The sequence below is a fragment of the Salarias fasciatus genome, chromosome 19, assembly GCF_902148845.1.
Source record: "Salarias fasciatus chromosome 19, fSalaFa1.1, whole genome shotgun sequence".
NCBI lineage: Eukaryota > Metazoa > Chordata > Actinopteri > Blenniiformes > Blenniidae > Salarias > Salarias fasciatus.
The window spans coordinates 10,487,354-10,510,472 of record NC_043763.1 but is presented as its reverse complement, the minus strand read 5'-3'; the positions used below and the strand labels follow the sequence as shown (position 1 = coordinate 10,510,472).

Genomic DNA, 23,119 nt, shown 5'->3' with positions numbered 1-23,119 from the left:
TGTGTCTGGGTCTTTCAGAGCACATGGTCTAAAGCCTTGCCAACTCTATGGCCCCGCTGATATCGCGGCTCTTATCTGCCTGCTGATGACTGATGTTATGCAATCACATTTTCCAACAGCAGTAGACAAAATCTGTAGGCCGCTGGATGCGTCTCATGCAGAGCCTCCTCCTTATTCTACAGCCTGAAGTGCAAACATATGGGGCTGCGACACCACTGAGAGGACTGCTGATTTGTTGATTAATTAAACATCCTGCCCCTCCCTCCCAAAAAGATACCCCCCTCCTAAAAAAAAAACCAAAAAAAAAAAAACACATGTTCACAATGCAGTACCAATAAGTTTAGTGGTGAACAAGTGGAAATCTGAATCAGCCTCTTTATTCCATGAGCCCCATCTTTGCCAAATTGAATGCAGATTGAAAATAATTTTTCAGCTCTTGACTTCAGCTATTCACCGCTCTGAATTGGTTCTGCTACTGTCACATTGCCACACAAACGTAAATAAAAGAGTTTAATTCTTGAACAAGTCCTTCAAATTACTGCACGCCTGTCATTTGAGGGATACCTTCGCATAGAGAATTAAAAAAAAATGTTAAGCTCCTGAAAAAAAAAAAAAAAAAAAAAGCTGTTATTCTGTTGAATTAATTATTACATCCTTGAATCATATACTAGTTTTTGGAATCCATGTAGTGTTTCTATTAATAAGATCACTGCATTTAAATAGTGAGAGAATAACAAAATATTAAGAGTACCTCCAGCCGGGCAGAAAAAAACACAGCAGTGGTATGATTTTATTAAACACTTAATACCAACAAAAAAGAAGAAAAAAAAAAGAGCCTTAATATTAACATATCAATGTCTATTATGAACTCCCTCAGTGCTCACCTCTTCTTGTGCTTTCCCAGTGCAGGACCAGTGCCTGCTGTGTTTTGGCAGGAAATCAATACGGGGGGGGGGCAAATCTGTTCTAATCATCTGTACATTTACCATCACAATCAACAATCAAAGCCAAGACCTGAATCTTTATTTGTAGGCCTGAACTGCACAATTTTCCCACTGTGAAAGGCAAGCTAAATTAGAACCCTTGGTTCCTGTTAGTAGCTCTTAATGGCTCTGATTTGTGAACTGCTAAATGAGGTTATGTAAATTGATCCTGAATGTAGGCAGAGGCCCCCAGGTGACAGGTGCAGTCAGCTGAAGGTGGGGGCAGGGATGGAGCCGCGAAATCGGGTGGAGAGTAATCTGGCAGCGTGTATTTGTCGCGCCGCAGACACACGGGTTTGCAGGCGGAGGTTAGGTGGTTAATCTGGCATGTGAGTTACAAGAGTGACACATTTGCAACATTGTCACATTATTAATCCAAATCTAGAAACTGCAGGAAGCTGAATAATGCTACAATGTTGCAAGATTATTCTACAGGAAGTTGATAGATTTAGCTTGATCTGTACATACAAATAGTAGTTGCATAAATATCTTTAATTTTAATGCATTTTTCAGTTGTTTCAGTTCATTTTCAATGCAAAAAGTATTAATTTTTCATCACAAAATACATCCACATCACATAAACAAGGCACAAGTGTTTGCATTTGACACTTACACAGCAAATGGAAAATAGACAGAATTGAACAAACACCATTCCAGGATCCCATAAATATGTTGGGAAGCTGCAAAACAGCAAATGTTTCGCAGTTCATAACTTCAAAATGTTTCTGAAGAGTATGCATTTATCTATAGAAGGTTCAAGTATCCTTCTGTCACATTCTGTTCTGCAGACTATTCTGCTGGAAATAACGTGTTAAAATGCATTTTACTGAAATATGATTGCGTTAACACACTGCAGACACACGCCATGACACGTTTCTGCTGTTACTACTGCAAGAAATGGTCTCTTGTGAAGTGTTAAATCTTATACATTCACATTATGCATTTTTATGTGTATAAAGAACTCATACGCAATACACAATATTGTATTTGTGGAAGGTTAAAGGTATGTGTAGCATCTGTTATTCTGATAATGCATTACTTTCACTTCACTTGATAGATTAAATTATGTAAGCTGAAGTGGTGCACACACATGCAAAATGTTAAATATATACTTTATATTCTTTTTAGAAGACGCTTAACAGGGTTTATCCATGCAACAAGTGCAAGTGGTGAAAAGATGCAAATCACTGTTGCTTGAGAACTGTATTCAGGCGTCACCTTGTAGGTTTTCACTTGATGTGTCCAATTCTGCTGCATTTTAAAAGCTACTGAATCACACAAGCATACCCCATAAGTAGCCTGCTGTAGACAATACTCGCATTAAAGGTCTGTTAGTGTATTACATAATTACACTCTACTTTGTCAATTTTGTCACATTTCGCAGTGAAATAAACATTGTGACAACAGTTCTATATCTATTTTATTGCACTTCAAATAGGTAAACAATACTTGCAACCTTCATATACACACATGTAAACCGTTTAACTAGCTCTTAAACAGTAATGCAATGTTGTAGTTCAAAGAAATACAACATTGCATTACTGTAATAATAAAGAATTGTTTTATATCTCTTCATATTCATGACAGTCTCATGATATTCAAGAGCACTTACAGTGTATAAACAGAGCACATGCAGTTAAAAGTGCATTCAAATCCAGACACGACATGTACTTGATTTAGGATGCATATGCACAACTTTTCTTGTCTGACAACTGCATGGTGCATTATTTATCAGTTTTTTTGTTATTGTCTACTGCTTGAAAACAAAAACTTTTAGTTTTTTGACTAAACTTGCATACAGTGCTCAAGGTCTTTGTGAAGTATCCATTTATGCATTTAATATGCAACTAATATTAGTTTTTCAAGTAAAGCATACATAACTGTTGTAAAACTGCCTTTAAAGAACAAACAGCATCTAAAACATCTGGCGCATCCCACCGCAGCATCACTTTCATGCATCATTTGTTTAGCATCATCGACCACAAACATCTCCTGCCTGGCTCGGTATTTCTGCTGCTGGCAGGCGGCCATGTTCCAGACGTGTCTCTATAGTTCTGACTGAGGATGTAATAACAAGGGAACTATCAACATACAGCCTCTCCGGGAAAGACTGCTGAGTGATTGGAGCGCTCTGACTCACTGCACTTCACTGCAGTCATTTAGACTCTGCTGGTTACTGTCTCAGCTGCATCAAGGACAACGTGGGAAGACCAAGCTGGTAATTCGGTCACTCCTCATCTGAGACATCACTGCTAACCGGTGGAGGAATGTAACTGAGTACGTCTGGTATAGTTATTAAATCAGGTTCTCGTATCACTTTACATTTTGACCATTTCCCACTGAGTGTGCAGCAGCCAAGTATCGAAACAGAGATGATGACATTTAAAATCAAAACAACGAGATAGAGGATTACAAAAAGAGCAGAGTCGCGTTAGAATACTGTATTTATGACTTTATAGCTTGTTATTACATGTTACCTCTTTTCATATTGCACTGTGAATCCAGCAGCTCTTTGGCAGCTTATGCTAAATGAATAATTTAATAATGAAGGTTGTACTTTCCTCTTGATTTGTAACTATAATGGAGTGGAGGAAAAGTGTCAGAAAAACATTCAAGTATAATGACTGTAAGTCACATTTACAGAAAAAGAAATAATGAATAAAAACAGTTGAATTACTGAATAAAATGATGTCTTTCCAGAGCAGTGATTAAAAGGACCTGTTACAGGGAGCATCTTTTTTTTTTTTCACTTCTACCGCCACTAAGTGATTCTTGCTTGTTGTTTAACATGTTATGTGGCCTTCTCAGATACGAGATGACTCATGGACGCAATTTACAGACAACCAAAAGCAGGAATAATGAAAGGCCATTTGAGCGAAGGTAAAGCACGAGCCCTCTTGAATTGCCACATACATGCAAACAGCCCGTATTAACCTGATTTAACGATTGCACACGGAAGGGCTGGAGTGCTGGTGGACATGCATCTTCCCCATGCTGATTGCAAACGCGCCAGGAACAGCAGTGTGCGGTGGTAAAAGCCAGTTAATAACTTCACGAGGATCCTTAACACTTTGTCCATATCATTAATGCTCTTCACAGCCACAAGTGGCTTAAAGTAATAACCTGTCTGCCTACCCTCGTGGCTAACTTTCAGTGAAGGCAGAGTGGTGTTTTCCTCATCGCATTAACTTGCTGTGCGAGTGCGATGGAGCCGGGCCTGCCTCTGCGGAAGCACAGAAAACACATTTTTACACCGCGTTTGTCAGGCTTTGGTCAGCGTTTAGCTATGCTAGTACTCCCGAGGAATTTAATAGAAAGGAAAAGGAAGGTGACGCTGTATAGCATGGCTATAATGTTAGTGTTTTTTGAGTTTGTTTCCAGTTTGTGCAGAAAGCTGATTTGGTAGAAGTACAAAGAGTCAGTCAGGAGGAAGAAGAGAACTGGTCCAGTAGGAGACAAAGGCTTGCTGTAGATCGCAGTCAGTGGATCCTCTGAGTGTCAACTTTTTCTTTTCTAACTGTAAGAATGACAATATGTCCTTTAGCCATGCCGAGAATTAATATCTGTGCTTTTACTAAGTCATATACACAAGAGGTCATATACTCAAATATTCATTGATGAATTTGCACAAACATTGAAAAGTTTTTCCTCTGAAACTTTTAGGATTTTGAAAAAGAAAAAAAAACCTTAAGTCCAACTGTGTACTTAGATAAAGACATTCCCGTGAGATTAGTTTGTGCTTCTGGTAAGTTCGTCTCCGCTGCTCCCTTGCAGACTCGCCACAGCACATCATGTGCATACACGTTTGATCTGGCAAGTTTTTACAATGAACGTCCTTCCTCCTGCTTTCAGGGGTTTGTGGCATTGCACAAGGACCCACAGTGGATATCCACTGGCAGTGAGGAATACAACGGCGAATTTCCATTTCCGAGGCAAGGCCAGGGAACTTTATTTGTATAACACGTTTCAGCAAAGAGGCAATTCTCAGAGCTTTACATCTGTTAATATGAACATTGAAAAATGCACAATGAAGAAAGAAATGAGAATAAACTGAAAGAAAAGTGAACATCATTTAAAAACAAATGTATTGCAACTAGAAGGAAAACAGGAGCTAAGGCATTAATAGCTTTATCTAAAGGCAGCAGCAAACAAAAAGGTCTTCAGCTTTGCTTTGAAAGAACTACATCGGAGCTATAATGCAGTTTCAATGCAATTTCTTGGAAAATGTTTTAGATACTGGGTGCAGAAATACTAGAAGCAGCTTCCACGTGTTTTGTTCTGACTCTGGTAACAGAAGGCAGTTGACCTGAGACGTCTGGACGACAGGAATCTTGAACAAAGACCTGAAACCTGCACCGGCGTTTTTGATTTGATGGATTTTATTCGGATGACTGGCAAAGACATTGTAGCAGCAGCGACGACTACTGAAGATAAAGATGAATAGGTTCATCTAAATCCTGAAAGTGATTAGAAAATGTATTTGCTTACCAACGTACATTCTGTTGAAAACAAACAAAGTTTCTTTGTCGCTACAAGTACAAAAGCACTGTAGACCTGTTATTTCCTCAGAAGTAACCTTTATCTTCTATACTTTACAATCTTTTGGACTTCTCTAGCTCAGCATGATTAACTAAATGCATGGCTATAATCAGCTGGTCAGTGGGAAGCTCAGCACCAAGTCGAAAGAAATACAATACATTTAATTATTCCTCTCTCAGCAAAACAAGACAAAAACGTCCCTCGACAATCCACTCTGCTTTTTACATTGTGCTCCTGCTCTCCCCCACCGACCCTCCCGTCCGGCCTTCGCTCTGTCTCATGCTCGGTCAACATCATCTGCCACCGCGGAGCAGACAGGCTCATCCTTTTTGCTTTCCTGCAGGTGGCTGATGTGGCCGAGGCGAGAGGCAGCGACAATCCCTCTCCACTCGCTTCCTTTTGCTACCAGCACCAACTTGCTTCCTGTATAACACAAACTCCCGCCAGGACTGCGCTCTCAGAAGCAAGGAAAGAAAAAACTCCGCTCGACAAAGATTCCCTGGCAACAGTTTAGACATGATTTGAATGCCATAAAATTTAGTTGCAAATACATTAATACTGCTAATAGTTTGAAACTCATAAAACTGATAAATCTGCACTTCTTGCCTCTTGTTTGTGGTTGTGAACGTTTGTAAATGGACAAACTGACCACTGTTGCAACTTTGGTATGAGCTTTTCACTACATTTATTGAGAACACATAAATGTTCCTTACATTTAGAATTTTATCCGATATTTGCTATTGACTGAATTTGTTCTTGGAAATGCTTGAATATGCTACACAACTGCTCACATATTCATAATATAATTAGATTTTAATTAGCAGTTGTTTTGGTTATGTTCATACAACATGTCTCCACTAATGGCAAGTTAAAAAAAAGTTTGACATAATTGAATAGAAAGTGCTTGAAAGTGCCTGAAAGTGCCTGAAAGTTTGCACTGAAGCCTGTAAAAGTTGACAATTTAATTTAAAATCATTAAATTAACGTCCTCTGCAAACATTAGGGTTTTCTTTTATTTTAAATACATACCTTAAATACAATGTCTGTGACTTTATAAAAAAAAAAAAAAATCAGGAGTTTAGAGGTCTGCAAGAAATTAAATGAGCAGTTTTTTTCTCTCTCTCTCTTACATTTCTGAGCTCCTTGCTGTGTGGGAACATTCAGCAATGGCTCAGCATGTCAAACCATGTCAAGTGTTACAGTTCCTTTCCTGTTTTAGGGAGAAAAATATCACCCCAGAGATGAATTAAACCAAAAAGGCTTGTCTTCAGACCCCTTCCTAAAATGATTAACCCTTCTAAAGAGCATTATTGAGTTCTGAGTGGTTGTGCCTTCTCTTTGCCAGTAATTGTTCTTTTTTCTGTTGTTGCCTTCATCAGTCTCTCTCCTCATTATATGAAAAGAAGGGAAAAATGTCTGAATAGAGAAGGGAGATTTTCCCACAGTCACTCAACACAGAAAATTACGCCATTGTAACCAGGTTCCCATCCCAGTGCCCTGCTGCACAGTCCACCGTGGTCAGAGGGACAATGTTCTTATAATTGAGTGACCATTCTTCCGCTGTTTGAGAAGTGAGTGATGGAGAATACAGTGAAATAGTTTGCGTCTGGCATTGAGTCAGCCCAGTCAACGAGCTGCTGTGTCCGATTTGCTCTTGTTTGACTGCAGGTATAATTCAGAAGGAGAACACCGGTTACACATGACAGGTTTTCTTTTTTCAGCACATGCAGATACATGTGTAATTCATTTGCTTTGAGTGAATACAGACAGATAATAATTTTATTTTTCGAGGACCATTCACCCTGTGGTTCACCATTTGCTAAAAGCATGATCAATAGTGAGAGCCATATGTATTTGTGTGGAATTTGTGCATCAATAACCATGAGCTTTTTCAACTTCTAATGAGAAAAAGTGATTTTTATTTTTTTCCTCAAACAGCCTCCTGGTTCTATCCTAATTAGCAACAACATTCTATGCTTTGAGGCCAACTCATTTACACTCATTTAACATAGCTTAATAAGAGGAGAAAAAACATGACTAGATAAACATGTACACAAATAAAAGTGTGGAATGATAAACGCAGGTCAACAATGAGAAAATCTGAGAGACACCAAAGACATTTGTTTCACTTTATTATTTTTTTTCAGAGATCAGACACTTGAAGGTAAAGATTTCATATGTCAATTATGTAGTTAGTTTATGAACAATGGTGATTTGTTATTCATAAATGAGCAACTAAATACTGCACAGAGTTGCCATCAATCATACATAAAGAGCTTTAGTATTCCAGTAATATCTGGGACAGTGCAACACCATGACAGGGGCTTTCGTGTATAAAGACTGCTTTTATATATCCTGCAAGGACATCTTGTTGTTAATAATTGAGTGTTTTCTCTCATCTTACTGTGGAGGGTTATTCTTCAATACATTCAATGCCATAGATTTTGAAAGAGAATTAGATTTTCCAGCATGCATACTGCACACATTACTATTAGGACATCCTCGGCAGGGGAAGGTTGGTCTCTATCTCCTTGAAATATGGCCAGCCAGAATAAACCTCTGCACAAACAAAAAACATATATCATTATATGCAAGCAACTTGAAAAAATAACTTTAGTGAAAAGTTTGTAAAGATCATAAAATAAGCCTAGAATGATTTAAAATAAATTTTAAAGAGAGTTCATAGTTTTTAAAAAGCAAGAATAGAAGCACTTGTATCCATGTTTTTATCAATTCTGCTAGAATTCTGAGTAATTAAGGGAAAATATCTCACTTTCTAATGAACCCCTGCGTTTGTGTGCGCGCACGCATGCGTGCGCCCGCCACTTCGTCCCCTGCGCGCTCCCGCAGCCCGCACACTCCAGCCAATCAGAGCGCGGCATTCCGTGTCGGAGGAGCAGCAATGGCGGAAACAATGAAGCCGAGTGGAGATCACGCTCCTCCCAGCGAGCCCACCAACATGTCCAGCTACAAGGAATGCGTGGATATGATACTGAAGCTGCTTGCAGACTTCGGGAAAGAGGTTGGTGTGGCCGGTAGCGGCTCGGTGAGGGCTCCGTGCCGGGCTCGGCTCTCTCGGCCCGGGCTGTGGAGTTACATGCTAATGTTTATAGCATTCCGTTAGCAGCGCTGCTCACAATCCCACTTCTCATTCATTCCCAGCTGCTGCTGACTGTTTGGATTCCTGCTCATGTTAAACGGCAATGTGAAAGTACTTATGGTTTGTCATGTATTTCTAGCAGCCTGCTGGAACTTTTCACACTGCATTTCAGCTCAAAAAGATGTTATGAAAATCATTTACCCTCTCTACACCACTTATTTACACATACTAGTTCACCTGAATCGATTTGTTTATTACATGACAGGAAGTATACATTTCCCTGTATCCAGCATGCAGATTATACAAACCAAAAAGTTTTTAATATGGAAAATTAAGGAAGCTTGAAGTAAATTGTGTATCTTTTCCTTTTACTACAAAATACCAACATGTTTGGGTTACTTTTAAATCACTGACAAATCTCTTTTTAACTTAACTTTTAATGCTAGATGTGCACATTGTTGTGATATTCTGCTTTGATTCAGCTAAAGTCTTGTGCAGTGAAGTCTGTTTTGATTTGTGTGTTTTGAATTGCAGCTGAAATTAGGTGAGGCTGCTTTAAGAATCGAAGTCGACTCCTCTGCTGTGAACCTCCAGTCATGTCCTGCTGCTCATGTCCACAGCTGTTTGCAAGACCACATCACAAAATTACAGGTGAGCTGTTCATAGATTTAAATATTTTAATCAGTTTATTCTGTCACGATGACATTCTATGGTTATTTGCACGTAGCATTTACATTCTCGGTAGTTGGATTCAGTATTGGTTGTTCTCCAACTGTTGACGCAGACCGCTTCAGAAAGCCTCAAGATGCTGGCAAACGCTGACGGCGATGCATCATCCGTGCAGGACAGCACATCAGATGACGTCGTCACCTCATCTTCAGCCAGAGAGCAGACGGCGGCGCCCTCGGAGCAGCATCCGCACGGCGGCGAGGCTGCGGAGAGCAAGGCGACGTCTGATGATGTCATGATTCAGATCAGAGCCGGGAAGTCAGAGGTTGGTCTCCGTCAGTAGGTCCGTCAGCTGTTCTGGCGCTGACATTTTAGAGCCCTCTTTACACTCTGTCTAGCAAATGAATAATCATAAGTAATTGCTCCCGAGGATGTGCACACGACGTGCCGCAGTGAAGCAAATGCTTGATGGAGACCTGATAAGCCGAGTTCGGCAGAGAATGAGGGGCCCTTTAGTGCTGTGGTGGGGTAGAACAGACCACATTGCTGGAGGGTTTTGAGAGAGGGCCAGGTCCTTGATGGATTATGAAGTGGATGCTCATTACTCTGAGATTGCATGTGGATGAAGGACAAGAGGCCCCATTCTGTTGTGCATTTATTTTGGTAGCCAAGCAAACAGTATTCATATTCCATCATGTGATGATGGCAGGCAATTCAACTTTTTTGGCTACCTGGAATAATTTCCTGCTGAAATTCTCATCCCATGTAATGTAAATTACTGCTCCTGGTCTGTCCCAGATCATTAACATTAAGTAGGCAAAAAACATTGCATTCTTGACACCCATCAATAGCTCATCTGTCCATTGTATCTTATTATCTCTGTTGTGTCTTCATTGTGACCCCAGATTGAACGAAGAATATCTGCATTTATGGAACGCAAGCAGATGGAGATCAATGAAAACAATGTGCGCGAGTTTTGCAACGTGATCGACTGCAATCAGGGTGAGAATGGGAGAGAGGTTGGGGGCAGGGTGGAGAGGGAGCCTGCACACAGATTGCCAATGTTTGGGAGAGAGCTGATTTCCACAGGCGAGAGGTCAGGCTGAACTGCTCCAGGAGTGGGGCTGAAGTAGCTAACACACTCGGCCTCAAAACACAACCCGCTTCGTCCAGAAAAACATGAGATAGAGGAGCTTTTTTAAATTCAAAGCTTGTGTGAGACACTAGTAAGAGAAATTGAGGAGAACTTATAATTCATGTGCGATGTATAATTTTTTTAATCACATTTAATTACATTTGAAAATTCTGATTGCAATTTATGTCAAATTTCTCCCTCTGCAGAAAACAGCTGTGCCAGAACAGATGCAGTGTTCACCCCTTACCCGGGGTTTAAAAGCCACGTAAAAGGTAAGAAAATGTGACATTTCTCAACAGCTTTATTTAACCATCATTTTATGATTAACAACATCATTTTGAAGCAGCCCCAGACAAATAACCCCCCTCATGACTTTTTAGGGAGTGTTGATTGATAATTTTTAGCCTCATAAAGTCAACGCCTTTATAACTCCACATCACCTTTGATAAACCTTTTCAGAAATCATTAAAAAAAAGTGCATCAAACAAAGAACTCCATAGTTTTTGCCCCAGAAAGTTCAGTGGCTGTGCATTTTCCACATTATTTTGGTCGTGAGGTTCTCAGGTCTCTGCTTAACTCTAAGTGACACTAGGCTTCTTTTTGGCTGCGCAGTCACGCGGGTCGTAAACGCATACGGGCCCCAGACCCGCGGTGGGGGACGCCAAGGGGAGGCGGCGGAGCAGCTGCGGGGGACAATGCTAAGAGACTGTGGAAATTCAGCCATTGAAGAGCGTCTTCAAAATATCGAGAGTCATCTGAAACTCCCAACAGGTGAGAAAAGACAAAGATTTTACTCTTACTGTGGCGCTACTTTAGTTAGTTGTTTCAATACTTGTACAGTTTTCTGGTTATAGTATCAGAATCTGCTGCTTCTTCTATTCTCACACTGATTGTGGAAATAGCGGTAATGACTCACTCCACCAGCTTGTGGTAGAAACTGGTAATACAAGTGTGATCAGGATGTGGCTAACATGACGTTTGTTTTTAACTTGGATTAATACACATTTGTTCTGACTTAAATATTCCATTCTTCTATTACATAATGAGAAAAATTGTATACAGTCAAGTGTAGTTTATGAATGGACATTTTTACATTTATATACATGGATGTGGGTGTACAATAGACTTAATTCAGCTCATTCAACACCTGTTCCTTTCTTCAGTCGGTCCAGTTCCGGTGAGCGTTTACCACAGACTCAAGAAGGTGGAGGATCGTATCCTGGAGTTGGAGGGACTCTCACCCGAGTACTTTCAGTCCACGGTCAGTCTGACACTTCAGATACAAGCAAGACGTAATCGAGAAAAAGAGAATTGCTTTAACATCTTTAAGAAACTACAATTCTATAAATCACTTTGCCAAATGTTATGCAGCAGGGTTTATTTTTTGTGTTTTTCAAAAGACAGAACCGCTTTGGTCCATTCAGAGTTCTGACTCCCTGCATGTTCGTTAGAGATCTGTTTCTCGAAAGACCTCGTCCTGTCATGCTTTCAGTGTTTGCATGTGTCAGTGAGAGACACTCTTACTGACAAAGATCCACACTGTATTGTCAAGTAGCACTTCAAGAGAATTTCTAGTTTGCCCATTTTATCCACTGTCAGTATTATTGTCTCTGAAGCTCACCATGGAGAATATTAGAGCGCTGCAGCAAATGTCCTCTCTAAATCAAATCTGCTTAGCTGGACGATTTGTGGTTCATACTAATGGTGTTTTCCCTGTTATACCCAGATACATCAACTCGTTTCATTTCCCATCAACACTAAATCAGAAAAAAAAAAAATCCTTTTTTTTTTTTTTTTTAAACACTGGTTGCCAGCAGATGGCTCTTATGAGAAATTATTTACATGCTTTGGAGAAGTGCTGGCTCAAACAATGCCAGCAGGTAATTTGTCGGACTTCACATTCAACCTGCCAGACTCCAGCAGTCACACAGACTCAGATTTCCCATGCTGAAGGAGTCTGTCCGGCGCGTTCGTTACCCAAGTGTGCTTGAGATGCTGCATGTCTCCTCATGCTAGTATTTCTCAGCACAGCATGCTTCTTCTGTGAGTATGCTGCTCTCCATCTGCTTTTGACTCGCTGCATGTTTGTGTGAGCAGAGCAAGAGATGTTGAGTGTCTTTGAATAAACTGATGAGGATGGGGGTCTTTTATATTCGGAGTCCCTCGCTCCCCCCCCCCCCCCCCCCTTTTTTTTTCCACCGTGCTACGATGTTTACCGAAATGCTGTACACAGTCGACACACCATTTCAGGAAGAGGGTTTTTTTTTTTTTTTTAATATTGAACAGTAAAGGACGCTTCTCAGCAAATTATGCCGTAACTTAAAAATAAACAACTGAAGAAGCTCCTTTTAATGGAATTGAAGATGAAAAATAAAGATTTTTCTTTTTAAGTAGTCTTACACATCAAGACAAAGTTTATCAATTACTTTTTTTTCCCATTAAAATGTTTAATGTGTCTCTTCTCAAAATAGCTGACAAAGACTAAATTTAATTGATCATCAGATGTGTTTGGATGTTATAGGAGCAACATACCATGGAATAAACTGGAACATCTTAATAAGTGAAATATTGTGGAAAAGTTACTTGTGTTGTCAGTTATTTCTCAAAGCCTTAAAACTAAAAAGAATTGAATTCATACATATTTATATTTTACAATAACTTGAATCTGTGTTTCTGATTTCTTTTTAGTTTCAAGATAAAATTCTGAATAATAATCACAAAAGATCTGAAGTATTCCAATTTGTATAATTCATGTAAAACATGGTTATTCACAGTTTGAGTTACATTATAGGAGGAAAAATCTTTCCCGTGTTTTTTTTGTTGTTGTTGTTTTTCTATATGCACTTTAAATCTCCTAGGTTGAAAGAAAACATTTTTCTCTTAGTATACGGCTTTTTTGACATAAACATTTCTCATGGTTGCTTATATAAATTGACCCGTTTTTAATTTTCTGTAGGTGGATGTGAGAAAGTGACATCTTCATCTTGCATTGTGTCTGAATCCTTTAGTGATTTCTTTTTGAGGGGCCGAGCAGGAAACATACGAGTACCTACGTGCTTCTCAAAGCCCGAGCCGGTCGAGGAACTACACTAATTAAGCGAATCTAACGTGCATTCGTGTGCTTGTTTTGTAGAGTCACCTGCACAAGCGGCCAAAGACATCCGCCGCTCAGGTTGGTACTTCCTTTCTTTCCCTTGACGGTAGTTTGCGGACGGAGGCTAAACCAGAGTGATTGATCAGTGTTTTGGTTTTTTTTCTCCCTCCTCTCCTTCTGCATCCTGTAGACCTGCAGCTTGACAGAGCTGGATGAGAAGATAAGCGCAGTGAAAGCAGCGCTGCTCAAAAGAGTGACAGATTTTGGGCCCGGATACGGGACGGAGTGTCCGCTGTGATGTATGTTTTGGCAGGAGAATCATCTCCTCTGTAGCATCAGCTTCTTCTTTTTTTTTTTTAATTTTTGCACCTCATCACATCATTCCCAGCGCATCCATGTAAATGAAAAACACACTTAAACATTATCTTTGTTGTTGGCAGGATGACTAGAGAGAATGTGTCTCTCATATTAGTGCCATCGTGAAATAAAATGCTGTTGTTATGTAAATAAAGTATTTTTCATTCTAAAAAAAACTTGATTCTTAGTCATGATTTTGTGTAATAATTAATGGATCTAGTGTGTTTTTTTAGATTAGCCATTCACTGTCGGTTAAAAGAAAATCTGCAGCTTAAAGATCCCTTAAAAGATTAATTCAACACCCCCCTCTCATTAGTCATTTAGTGTCAGAACATGATGAAAAGTTCTGAAAATTACATGCATTATTTATTATTTGAGGAATTTTCTGACATTAACACGTAATATACACACTAATAGAGTAAATTCCTGGTGAATCAGTACATAGAAATGAAATAATTTGTCACTCTGCGTACCTGATGTGGGGAAGGTGAGTGTGTGTGTGTGTGCGTCTGTGTCAGACAGCGTGCATGTGTGTAATTGAGATGAATCAGAGAGAGGGAGCGGGAGAGAGCACCTGATTTATCTGCCTGACTGCTGTGTGACGATGATCACCCCTAATGGTTGTCATTATAACAAATGACCTGATTACGGCAACTCTGTTTGGAAAACATATTGGAGACCCAACAAACCAGCATTAAATGGGACGCCGCTGCGTTTGACACTGTGACATGTTCATGAAAGGCTTTTGCATCGAGCTTTAACTGAAGCGGTAATTATGAGGTCGTTTTTTTTTTTTTTCTCTCTCTGTTTCAAGTAAGTCTGGAGAACTGTTGCATTATGTGGAAGCTGAGTTGTACCTGACGCACTTTCTCTATTCAGAGGAGGGAGGATGTATGTAGCTGAGCAAAAAGACGGATTAAAAGGCTTAAAAACTGCATTTAAAAGAAAAAAAACAAAACAACTTTGTTCCTCTTGTCAGTGAACCTAAATAATCTGTTCTTGGCACAATAATTTCCATATATATTGCAAAAGTGTGATTTCTTTATTAGGCTTTTTCACTTCTCCCAAGATCTTTATTTGCATATTGAAATTTTCCATGCTTTAATACTTTGAGGTCCGGATTGGTTGTAGACTTGTGTTACTTTGATTATATTTTCAGTACAGACATTTTTTTATTATGTTTCTTAACAGGAACTTTCTTGCAGCCTCCACTTAATTAATTCAAACCACTGTGGCTGAAATGAACAAAGTGATTAAATGTTTAGTATTCCATAATGAGGTGGATGTATTACAATGATGATGAACCGGTTCAATGCATGAAAGTCATTGCAAATAGACATGAAAAGATCATAGTTTGGAGTGAAGACAGACGTTTTAGACCTGTCAGTAGATGTCATTATCCTACTATTTTATATGTAAATAAAATAACTCAAGCCTAATATCATTCTTAGGATTATCAAACCCAAGAAACAAAAAAAGCAAAATATAGTTTTTGTGATCTATTGGTTCCTAATCTGAGGTTTTCTGTCCTTTCAGCACAGACTGCATAAAAGAGATTTTGGAATCTTGAGCTAAAGAATAACTTTTTATCTGTGGCTCAAGAAGGTGGAACTGCTTTAAACCTTCCCTTAATTACTTTTTGTCATTTCTGAATGATTTGTGTGATCTGCAGAACTTTAACCATGATAACAAACAGGCTAAACTTCACTTTTTATAATGTTTTCAACATTATTTTTCCATTTTAAAAGAGGGAACCTTCTGATCAGAAACCAGCCAGCACTTTGCTTTGAAATTTATGGTAATTCTGTTGTGCTGTTGTACTCGTGTGTGTATTTGAATAGTTTGTATAAGAAATGCCATTGGAAATTTTCTTGAACTGGTCGTGACCCAAAATAAACAAACAAATGAGTTTAAAAAAAAAAAAAAAAACAACTGGGATCCTTGGGAATTTTTTAAAGCAAATATTCTCTTGAAGAAAATAAGCACAAGTATAAGGAGGCGTAAAAAAAAAAAAAATTGGAAAAATACAAGTAAAGTGTATCAGTACTTGAGTAAATGTACTTGATTAGTGTGTCTCTTGGAGCCAAGTTCAAACAGAGAGAAGCAACAACTCTCTCAATGATGTGCCCACATTTTTTAAAGCATTAAACACTTGTGGGTCACTTCATTGCAAATAAAAAAATAAATAAATAAATAAAATGAAGCAGACACCTTGACCAGTTCACGGTTAATAAACTGAAAGCACAGACAGTCTTTTAGACCTGCCGGATGAGAACTCCACACTTTTTAAAACCCAAGTGTCTCTTCTGACTGAATAAAAATGGCAATGATATATGTATTTCAAAACTAATTTTGCTAACAGTCACGACAAACTGTCGAGTGAGTGCGGAAAAATGCGACTTTCTCCCGAGTGAGGAAATCACTGTAACTCTCCTTCCTTTTCTCTGCTGCTGCTCTTTGTGCACCTTGTCAAGATTCATTTCAGAGTTGATTGATGGAGTGACCTGAATACAACAGAGGACGCTGCATTGTGTTTCCAGAGGGATATTTCATTCTCGGTGCGGAAACGGAGATGTTTTCTTTCCGCCACTCCTTTCAGGTGTGCCCCGCTTGTTGGGGTTTCTGTCCATCTCGTGCTCATAGACTGGGGGCTTCTGGGCAACGAGGGGCCACAGTGTGCTGGGAAGGGGAGCACTTGAGCTGCGGCAGCGTGGACGCGGGGAGGGAGGGCCGGCCCCATTGTTCCCCGGGAGCTTTTGTCTCAGACACAGTCGCCTTATGAGGGTTAATGAGGACAAATTGGTCTGAGTGTAACAAATGGATTATGGAGTTGGACAAAAGCTCGCATTTTGCGGGCTGCCTTTCCTGGGATACACCCATCATCTGCCCATTAAGCCAAACGCGCTGACGAGCGTCTGCATGAAGTGGCTCGGCAAATATCTCATTATCTTTATCCTGTCTGTTTTATCCCATCAATACATCCCGAACGTTCCTTCCTACAGTTAATTTAGGTTAAGCATGAAGTTTATTTTGCAATCATATACTTTATGATCTCTGAAAGTGCTTGGCTTGCGTCCATCTCCGGTTGTCAAGAATATAAAGTCAGTATGTCAACATTAGTGTCAGTGGTTAGTGCTCTGAGGTTGGGTAGGCATGGTGTGCCCTTTCAAATTAACAAAGAGCCACTTCCTTATTGACTCCATGTAATTCCAGGCTGTCAATCAGTTCTTCGCCTCGTCCGATGTCTTGAAATGTTCTTGGGAACCTCGCTAAAAAGACACAGAGGTGTTCCTTGTCTTCTGTGGGTCCAGTATTTTTGTAGGGTCGAGGGAGAGGATTCATATCCATTCATATCTCACAAACTCTTAATGGGCTCCAAGCCCTCCAAAAAAGAAAGCTCTTTCCTGTGACTAGTCAGCTCCAGTCTTTATTCATCTGTGGCTCCGTGTCAAAAAAGACTGTTGCTCGTTTGTGCCCCGAACAATGAGGAACAAGGCTGAATCTCTAGCTGGGAACAAAAGACAGAAAACAGGCTTTTCACTCTGCAGAACATTAGATTCTGACACATTTTGCCATGGCAGTTTTTCTCCCCCCCATCCTGAGTGCTGTGGCTCCGGTCTTTTAAAGAGACCACCTGTTGGCAACAAGCCTGTTCTTCATTACAGACAGGCCTATTATCACAGGATGAGGAGCACCACAGGCTAACTTTTTTAAGTTAACCCTGCTGTAGCATTCAAGGCTGGCAACATTGGGAAACATAGATTACGCGTTGCCAGTGGAAAATCTATTTCTCCCTCATCATTTTATATGTTCTGTTTAAATGAGGGCCTTTGTTGGCGTAAGTGGGACGTGCCTCATTCATGGCCTTGTCAGTCACAAACAAAAGGGCTCGAATGTGGGCAGTTTGAATGTCCTATAACTTCAGATGTGGGGCCAAATTCAAATGCATTGTTGTGGAGGGAAAACTCAAATGCACCTCCGGTGAAGTTGTTGATGGTGGTCCACTGATTTCTGTCTACGATATGTGTCGCATCTGGAAGGTTTTTCTTCTACTTTAGAGAGCGGATTTGAGAAATTTCAACCTCGAAAACATTTGCATAACTACAGCATGCAGCCTCAAAACAGTGTGTAGAATAAAAAAAAATATTGTGGGTGGCGATATGAAGCAATCAAGTGAATAGTTTTGTCTTGAATTGGACATGATAAACACAGGCTGACAGGACCCAGGAGTGGTGTTTTCCGCTCTGATTGTGTGGAGGTTTTAAAGATAATGCTCAATAATTTATGGTTTTCATAGCGTCGGAAAAAATCCATCGATACACCAGGGAAATCTAAAGAGAAGTTGAAATTTTTAGGTGAAACTTTTCCTGTTATGGTCAAACAAATAGAGTGTGCGGCTTGCTTGTGGAGGCACCTCGGCAGCGAGGGGCAAATTTCCTTTCTTTAGGCGACGCTAAAGACAGCAAATACCTCCGTCGTGGTCATGCCTTCACTGTCAGAGTATCCCCAATGCACTTGTTCCGTGTTCACAAACACCCAGATGAGGAGGGGGGGTGGCAGAGGGTGCGTGCACCTGTGACCCTCCCCCCGTAAAGCAGACAGCACAGGAGAGGATCCCCCTGCAGCCCACAGGCTTCAACAAGAGGCAGTCAGCTGCTCTCTGTGGCCCTGCTGCATGGTCCCCAGGCTCTCTGGAGTTAAAATGTGCCTGTGATATTGCCAGGAGGGAGCAGCGGGAGTTGAATTCAGGCAATTACAATCAAGTCAGGGCATAGTTAGTGCGTGGGCCCTGGCAGCACCTGAGCTGGATGCTGATGAGACACTTAGCCCTAAACCCTCATGCATTGGCCCAGGCACTGCGTAGAGCGAGCCCCCCCTCCCCTCCAGTCGCCCTCGCCCCCCCCCCTCCTTCTCTTCCCACAGCAGCAGACCCCCTACTGGACACTTCCACTTCCCTTCACCTCATTTAGGCCTCTAGAGCTCTCTCACCCTCTCTCTCCCTGGCCCTCACATTGCAATACTTCTGCTTTATATAGGTGGTGTGGAGTACTGCACTCAATCACTCTTCATTCATTCACACTGTACAATAATAGACTACTAGTCCGATATTGTCCTTCAAGCACCTGTGCATAGAAGAGCTTCAAACTTGTGAGGTGTCATGCCAAGTTCTTGAGAAATATATGAAGAGTTATTTTCTTCCAAATCCACACACAAAAAAAACCCCCAGAAGATAAGTGCGGACAAGATGCTTTTGATCATTTCTGTTGCGCCGTAATGTGCTGAAGAAAGCATTCTCACAAGAGTCTTCCCTATCTTTATTACACATCAAACCATCATACTCGAGTCCCATCACACTGCCATCTTTACATGGATATTCATTTGCAGGTGGCTGACTATAGGACCGCGTATCCCATCCGACGTGCTATGGCAACAGGAAGAGAGAAAGGAAAGGGAGGCGCCGTTCTTGAATATCTATGACCCAAGAATATGGAGTCAGGCATCACAACAACAACACTCTTAGCCCCTTTTCCCAATAAGATGCTCTCAGCTCTTTCTGAGGGAAAGCCTCCCGGCTCCCGCCCTCTCTCAGCCACCACACTTTGCTGAAGTGTCATTAGGATTGTAAAGGGCAGGTTGCCATAGAACCCGGATTGCTGCAGATGTATGGACTCATAGATAAAACCACCATATTTTGAATATAAAGATCTGAGTGCGGCACCTAATATGAGGGGGGCCATGCCGGGGGCTTTGCTCGCCGCGTCTTCGTCTGCAGTCTGCGTGCATGCATCTTTCATGTGTTGCTTTAGTGGTCTGTTTGGTGAGATTGCTAGCTTTGCTCTTCAATCCACTTTCATTGTCTATCCGTGCCTGCGCTTGTTAGTTAGAGCTGGGCATGGTATTTGGTAGAGCCAAGGGGAAAGGTGGCACACCTCTTTCACAATTTTTGCCATAATGGTTGTCTTTTGATTTTGCCCGGGCTTTGGAGACTACCAGGGATTGTCTCTTTGAAATTATTCCATTTTGCCAGAGAAAAAGAAAATGGATTGCACTGGTCCTGTTTTGTTCCTGGGGGGACGGCTGCAGTATTATCCTGGGCTGACACCGGTGGCGAAGAGGCAATCACTGTGGCCCTCGCTCTGACAAAAACACTCCATCTGCAAGGAGAGGAGGAAATCACACCACAATGATGTCTGACTCTTCTGCCTCACTCTGGCAGCTGGGCCCTGGGACCCATGAACTGCTACACAACTGCCGCCACAACGGCTTCTTTACAAACGCACAAACACCGCACTACAAATCAGCAGCTGTAACACACAAAGGCAATGCACCTGCCATCACACAACAACCAGAACAGTGCGGATTTGTTCAAAAAAAAAAAGTTTCTTTGACTACTCAAGGCGAGTTAGAACCGTTTCTTTTATATCTGCAGTGTGGGCGAATAATATCAGAGTTCCAATTTGTGTTAAAATGACACTGGAATTAGAATTACTACTGCATGGCTTTGTGTGTGTAATATAATGACATTGTTTCAGTTTATCCTCTTGACAAATGATAACTGTCTTAAGTTTTAAACATAGTAAAGTGTCTGTGAAAGTTAAACCACCATCAGGATGTCAAACACACACACAAACACGCGGCAAATGAAAGATAAGCAGGCATGCGGCGCGACCTGTTAGTATTCAGTAGTGTCATCTCCTTCCCTCCATGTCCCATACCTGGGGATCAAACGCACCTCTTTGTGAGTGAGGCCTGACCCCCTGCTATTAGCAAACAGAAGAGAGCCCAGCTGACACCACTCTTGAGATGTGCCATGTAGACGGAGGCCTGTGATTACAGCACAATCCTGAGGAGACAACCCTCCACCCCGCTGCAGCCCCAACCTCCTGCAACTCCCCGCACACACACGGATCCAGCCTACCGCCGCCCCTCCTCCTCCTCCTCCTCCTCCTCCCTCCTCCTCCTCCTCCTCCTCGTCCCTCTGCACTACAAATTCACCTACCTCTGAAATAGATGTTAATCTCTCGCCCAATTGGCTGCCTCGGAGACCTCGTTGACACATATATCACCATTCCTGATCCATGAATAATCAAAAGGGTGCTATTTTCGTGAGCATATTTTCTCGAACGGGTCATTTCTCGTGACTATTACTGCAACAGATTAGAGTCTGAGATTGAACTTTCAGATTTGTGGCGGAGGTGGGTGTCCATGTATGTTTTTTTTTCGTCCTGTGTGAGTGTGTGTGTGTGTGTGTGTGTTCATGTGTATGGATGGAGGGGCTCTCTCTCTCTAGGATACAGTGTAATGTGGGGGATGCGGGTCTGTCTAGTGCCTTCATAGCGCCACATGAAAACCAATGAAGGTAAAGCAAGAGGGGGGATTAATTTGTTGTGAGAGAGGCAGAGGCTCAAGTGGGTCTTCCAATAGCAAATTAGCAAACCCTCATTTCAAAAACCCTCATACATACTAGAGAACAGTAATGCACAAACACACACAACATGCAGATGCATTCAGTATTTTCCCACAAGGTTGTAGCCAAAATGATTATTCAGACTTCTCTTTTTCTGGAACATTTTTCCTCTACTTTTCCTTTTCTTTCTCACTCTTGTCCACGTTGACACACACACACACACACACACACACACACATCGACACACAAACACACACATACATGCCTCCGTGCACAGACAAGAAGAAAACTTCAATTTTATCTGCAGGGGCAGAAATCAATCTCACATCTCTTTAGTTAATCCGCAATGACTCTCTACAGATCCTGACACTAATAAGGTATTGAGCAGGTGAGGCCAGGGGCTGAGGAGGAGAACAGAGGGAGAGGAGAGGCCTGCAGTCTGGGGCCCGACTGGCGGCTGGCACTGTTCCAGTGCAATTATGGGGCTTGTGTATGGGAGAGAAGGGTGCAGGAAAGAAGCAGCAGAGATAGAAGGGAGAGAGAGGGAGGGAGGCATAGAGAAAGAGTGAGATAGAGGGGGTGGGGGAGAGGAGGAAAAAAAAAATCGATCCCATCTGTGGTATGATGGTTAATTAAAGCAGCTCTTGAGCAGCCCAAGGATGAGAGGCTTGGCTGGGCTCCTGGAGGCACAGCTCTGATTACTCACACAGAATGGATGGTTTCTTAGCAATGAAAGGAGGAGGCCAAGAGCTGCCTGGTGGGGTGCACAGACAACGTCAAGGAGGGGAGACATGTGCATGCTGCACTCTCACACACGTGCTAATGGACTCACATACAGACGCACACTCACATGTGCATGTATACATTTACATATGTAAACACCTGGTCGCAGGCACATACATCCCCGGCTCCGACTCCGGCGCAAACATCATTAGATGAAATCAAAATAAAGGTACGACGGTTTCTAATCACGTATAATGTGAGTCCAGGAAATGCCAATTCCTGAAACAAGAGGTTAATAGGAAAACAGGTAAAGTTTATCTCAAACCACAAGCCAACAAGATTAATTCTCACTTTCATCTCATAGTCCTACATGGAATCTTCAGATAATTTGTGATTGAAAGCTACTAATATTCTCTCCTCATGTACATCATTTTTGAATTATGCAGACACTGATTCTGTCTTCTGGTTTCCTGAAAGTTTCATAAAATTCCCACTATTACACTTTGATAACCCCACCGCCAATTACACCATCCTCATTGACATTTATGGCTCCCTCTTATTGAGAGGGCATGGGTGACAGCAGTAGCACTTCGGTATGACCCCACCCCCCCATGGTGAGATTCGGTATTGCATAACATGGTCAGACAAAGCAATAAATGTCCTTTTGCATTTTGTTTTCTCTGCAAATATTCTGGGGAATACAGTCAGATCGCACACACGACTGTGTAAAGACCAAAAAAAGTGCAAATTCTAAAATGAAAAAAAAGTGTCTTTACATCATAAGAACAGACACTGAAGCCATAAAACAGGAGCTTTTAAAGGATGATATGTAGATAAAAGAGCTCGACAGTCCATTCTACTATTTTTCTAAAGTTGAAGCTGACATATAATCATACTCTCAGAGTAAGAGTGGGGTTATAATAAACCTACAAATCTGAGGTGTATGAATTATGTATATGGCAATGATTTGATGGCTGCAAAATAGAAAAGAGGGTGCGAGCGGCTGATTGAGGTGCACCACGTGGTGCGTCGTTCAGCGCCATGTCTCCTGGTGCAGACATCTGAGGTCAGGGCCCCGTGCTAATTGGTGTCGGGCCAAATGCTTGTGAGC

The 23,119-nt window shown here is 41.3% G+C and overlaps 1 protein-coding gene across 1 annotated transcript; it reads left to right on the top strand.

Annotated features, from left to right (window-relative positions):
- The first annotated feature begins 8,123 nt into the window (after positions 1–8,123).
- mbip (MAP3K12 binding inhibitory protein 1) lies at positions 8,124–13,954 on the top strand. Its single transcript, XM_030116748.1, has 9 exons — positions 8,124–8,544; positions 9,157–9,273; positions 9,407–9,616; positions 10,197–10,293; positions 10,633–10,698; positions 11,039–11,197; positions 11,590–11,687; positions 13,560–13,598; positions 13,711–13,954. The coding sequence occupies exons 1-9, from the start codon at positions 8,302–8,304 to the stop codon at positions 13,816–13,818; spliced, it is 1,137 nt and encodes a 378-aa protein (XP_029972608.1). The 5' UTR covers positions 8,124–8,301; the 3' UTR covers positions 13,819–13,954.
- Positions 13,955–23,119: the final 9,165 nt, after the last annotated feature.

What these genes read in the sequence shown, in the direction of transcription:
- mbip (XM_030116748.1), top strand. Translation starts at nt 8,302, where the DNA reads ATGAACCCCTGCGTTTGTGTGCGCGCACGCATGCGTGCGCCCGCCACT. An exon ending in CGTGATCGACTGCAATCAGG is followed by an intron (nt 10,294 to 10,632) that starts GTGAGAATGGGA and finishes CTCCCTCTGCAG; the next exon opens with AAAACAGCTGTGCCAGAACA. An exon ending in CCGAGTACTTTCAGTCCACG is followed by an intron (nt 11,688 to 13,559) that starts GTCAGTCTGACA and finishes CTTGTTTTGTAG; the next exon opens with AGTCACCTGCACAAGCGGCC.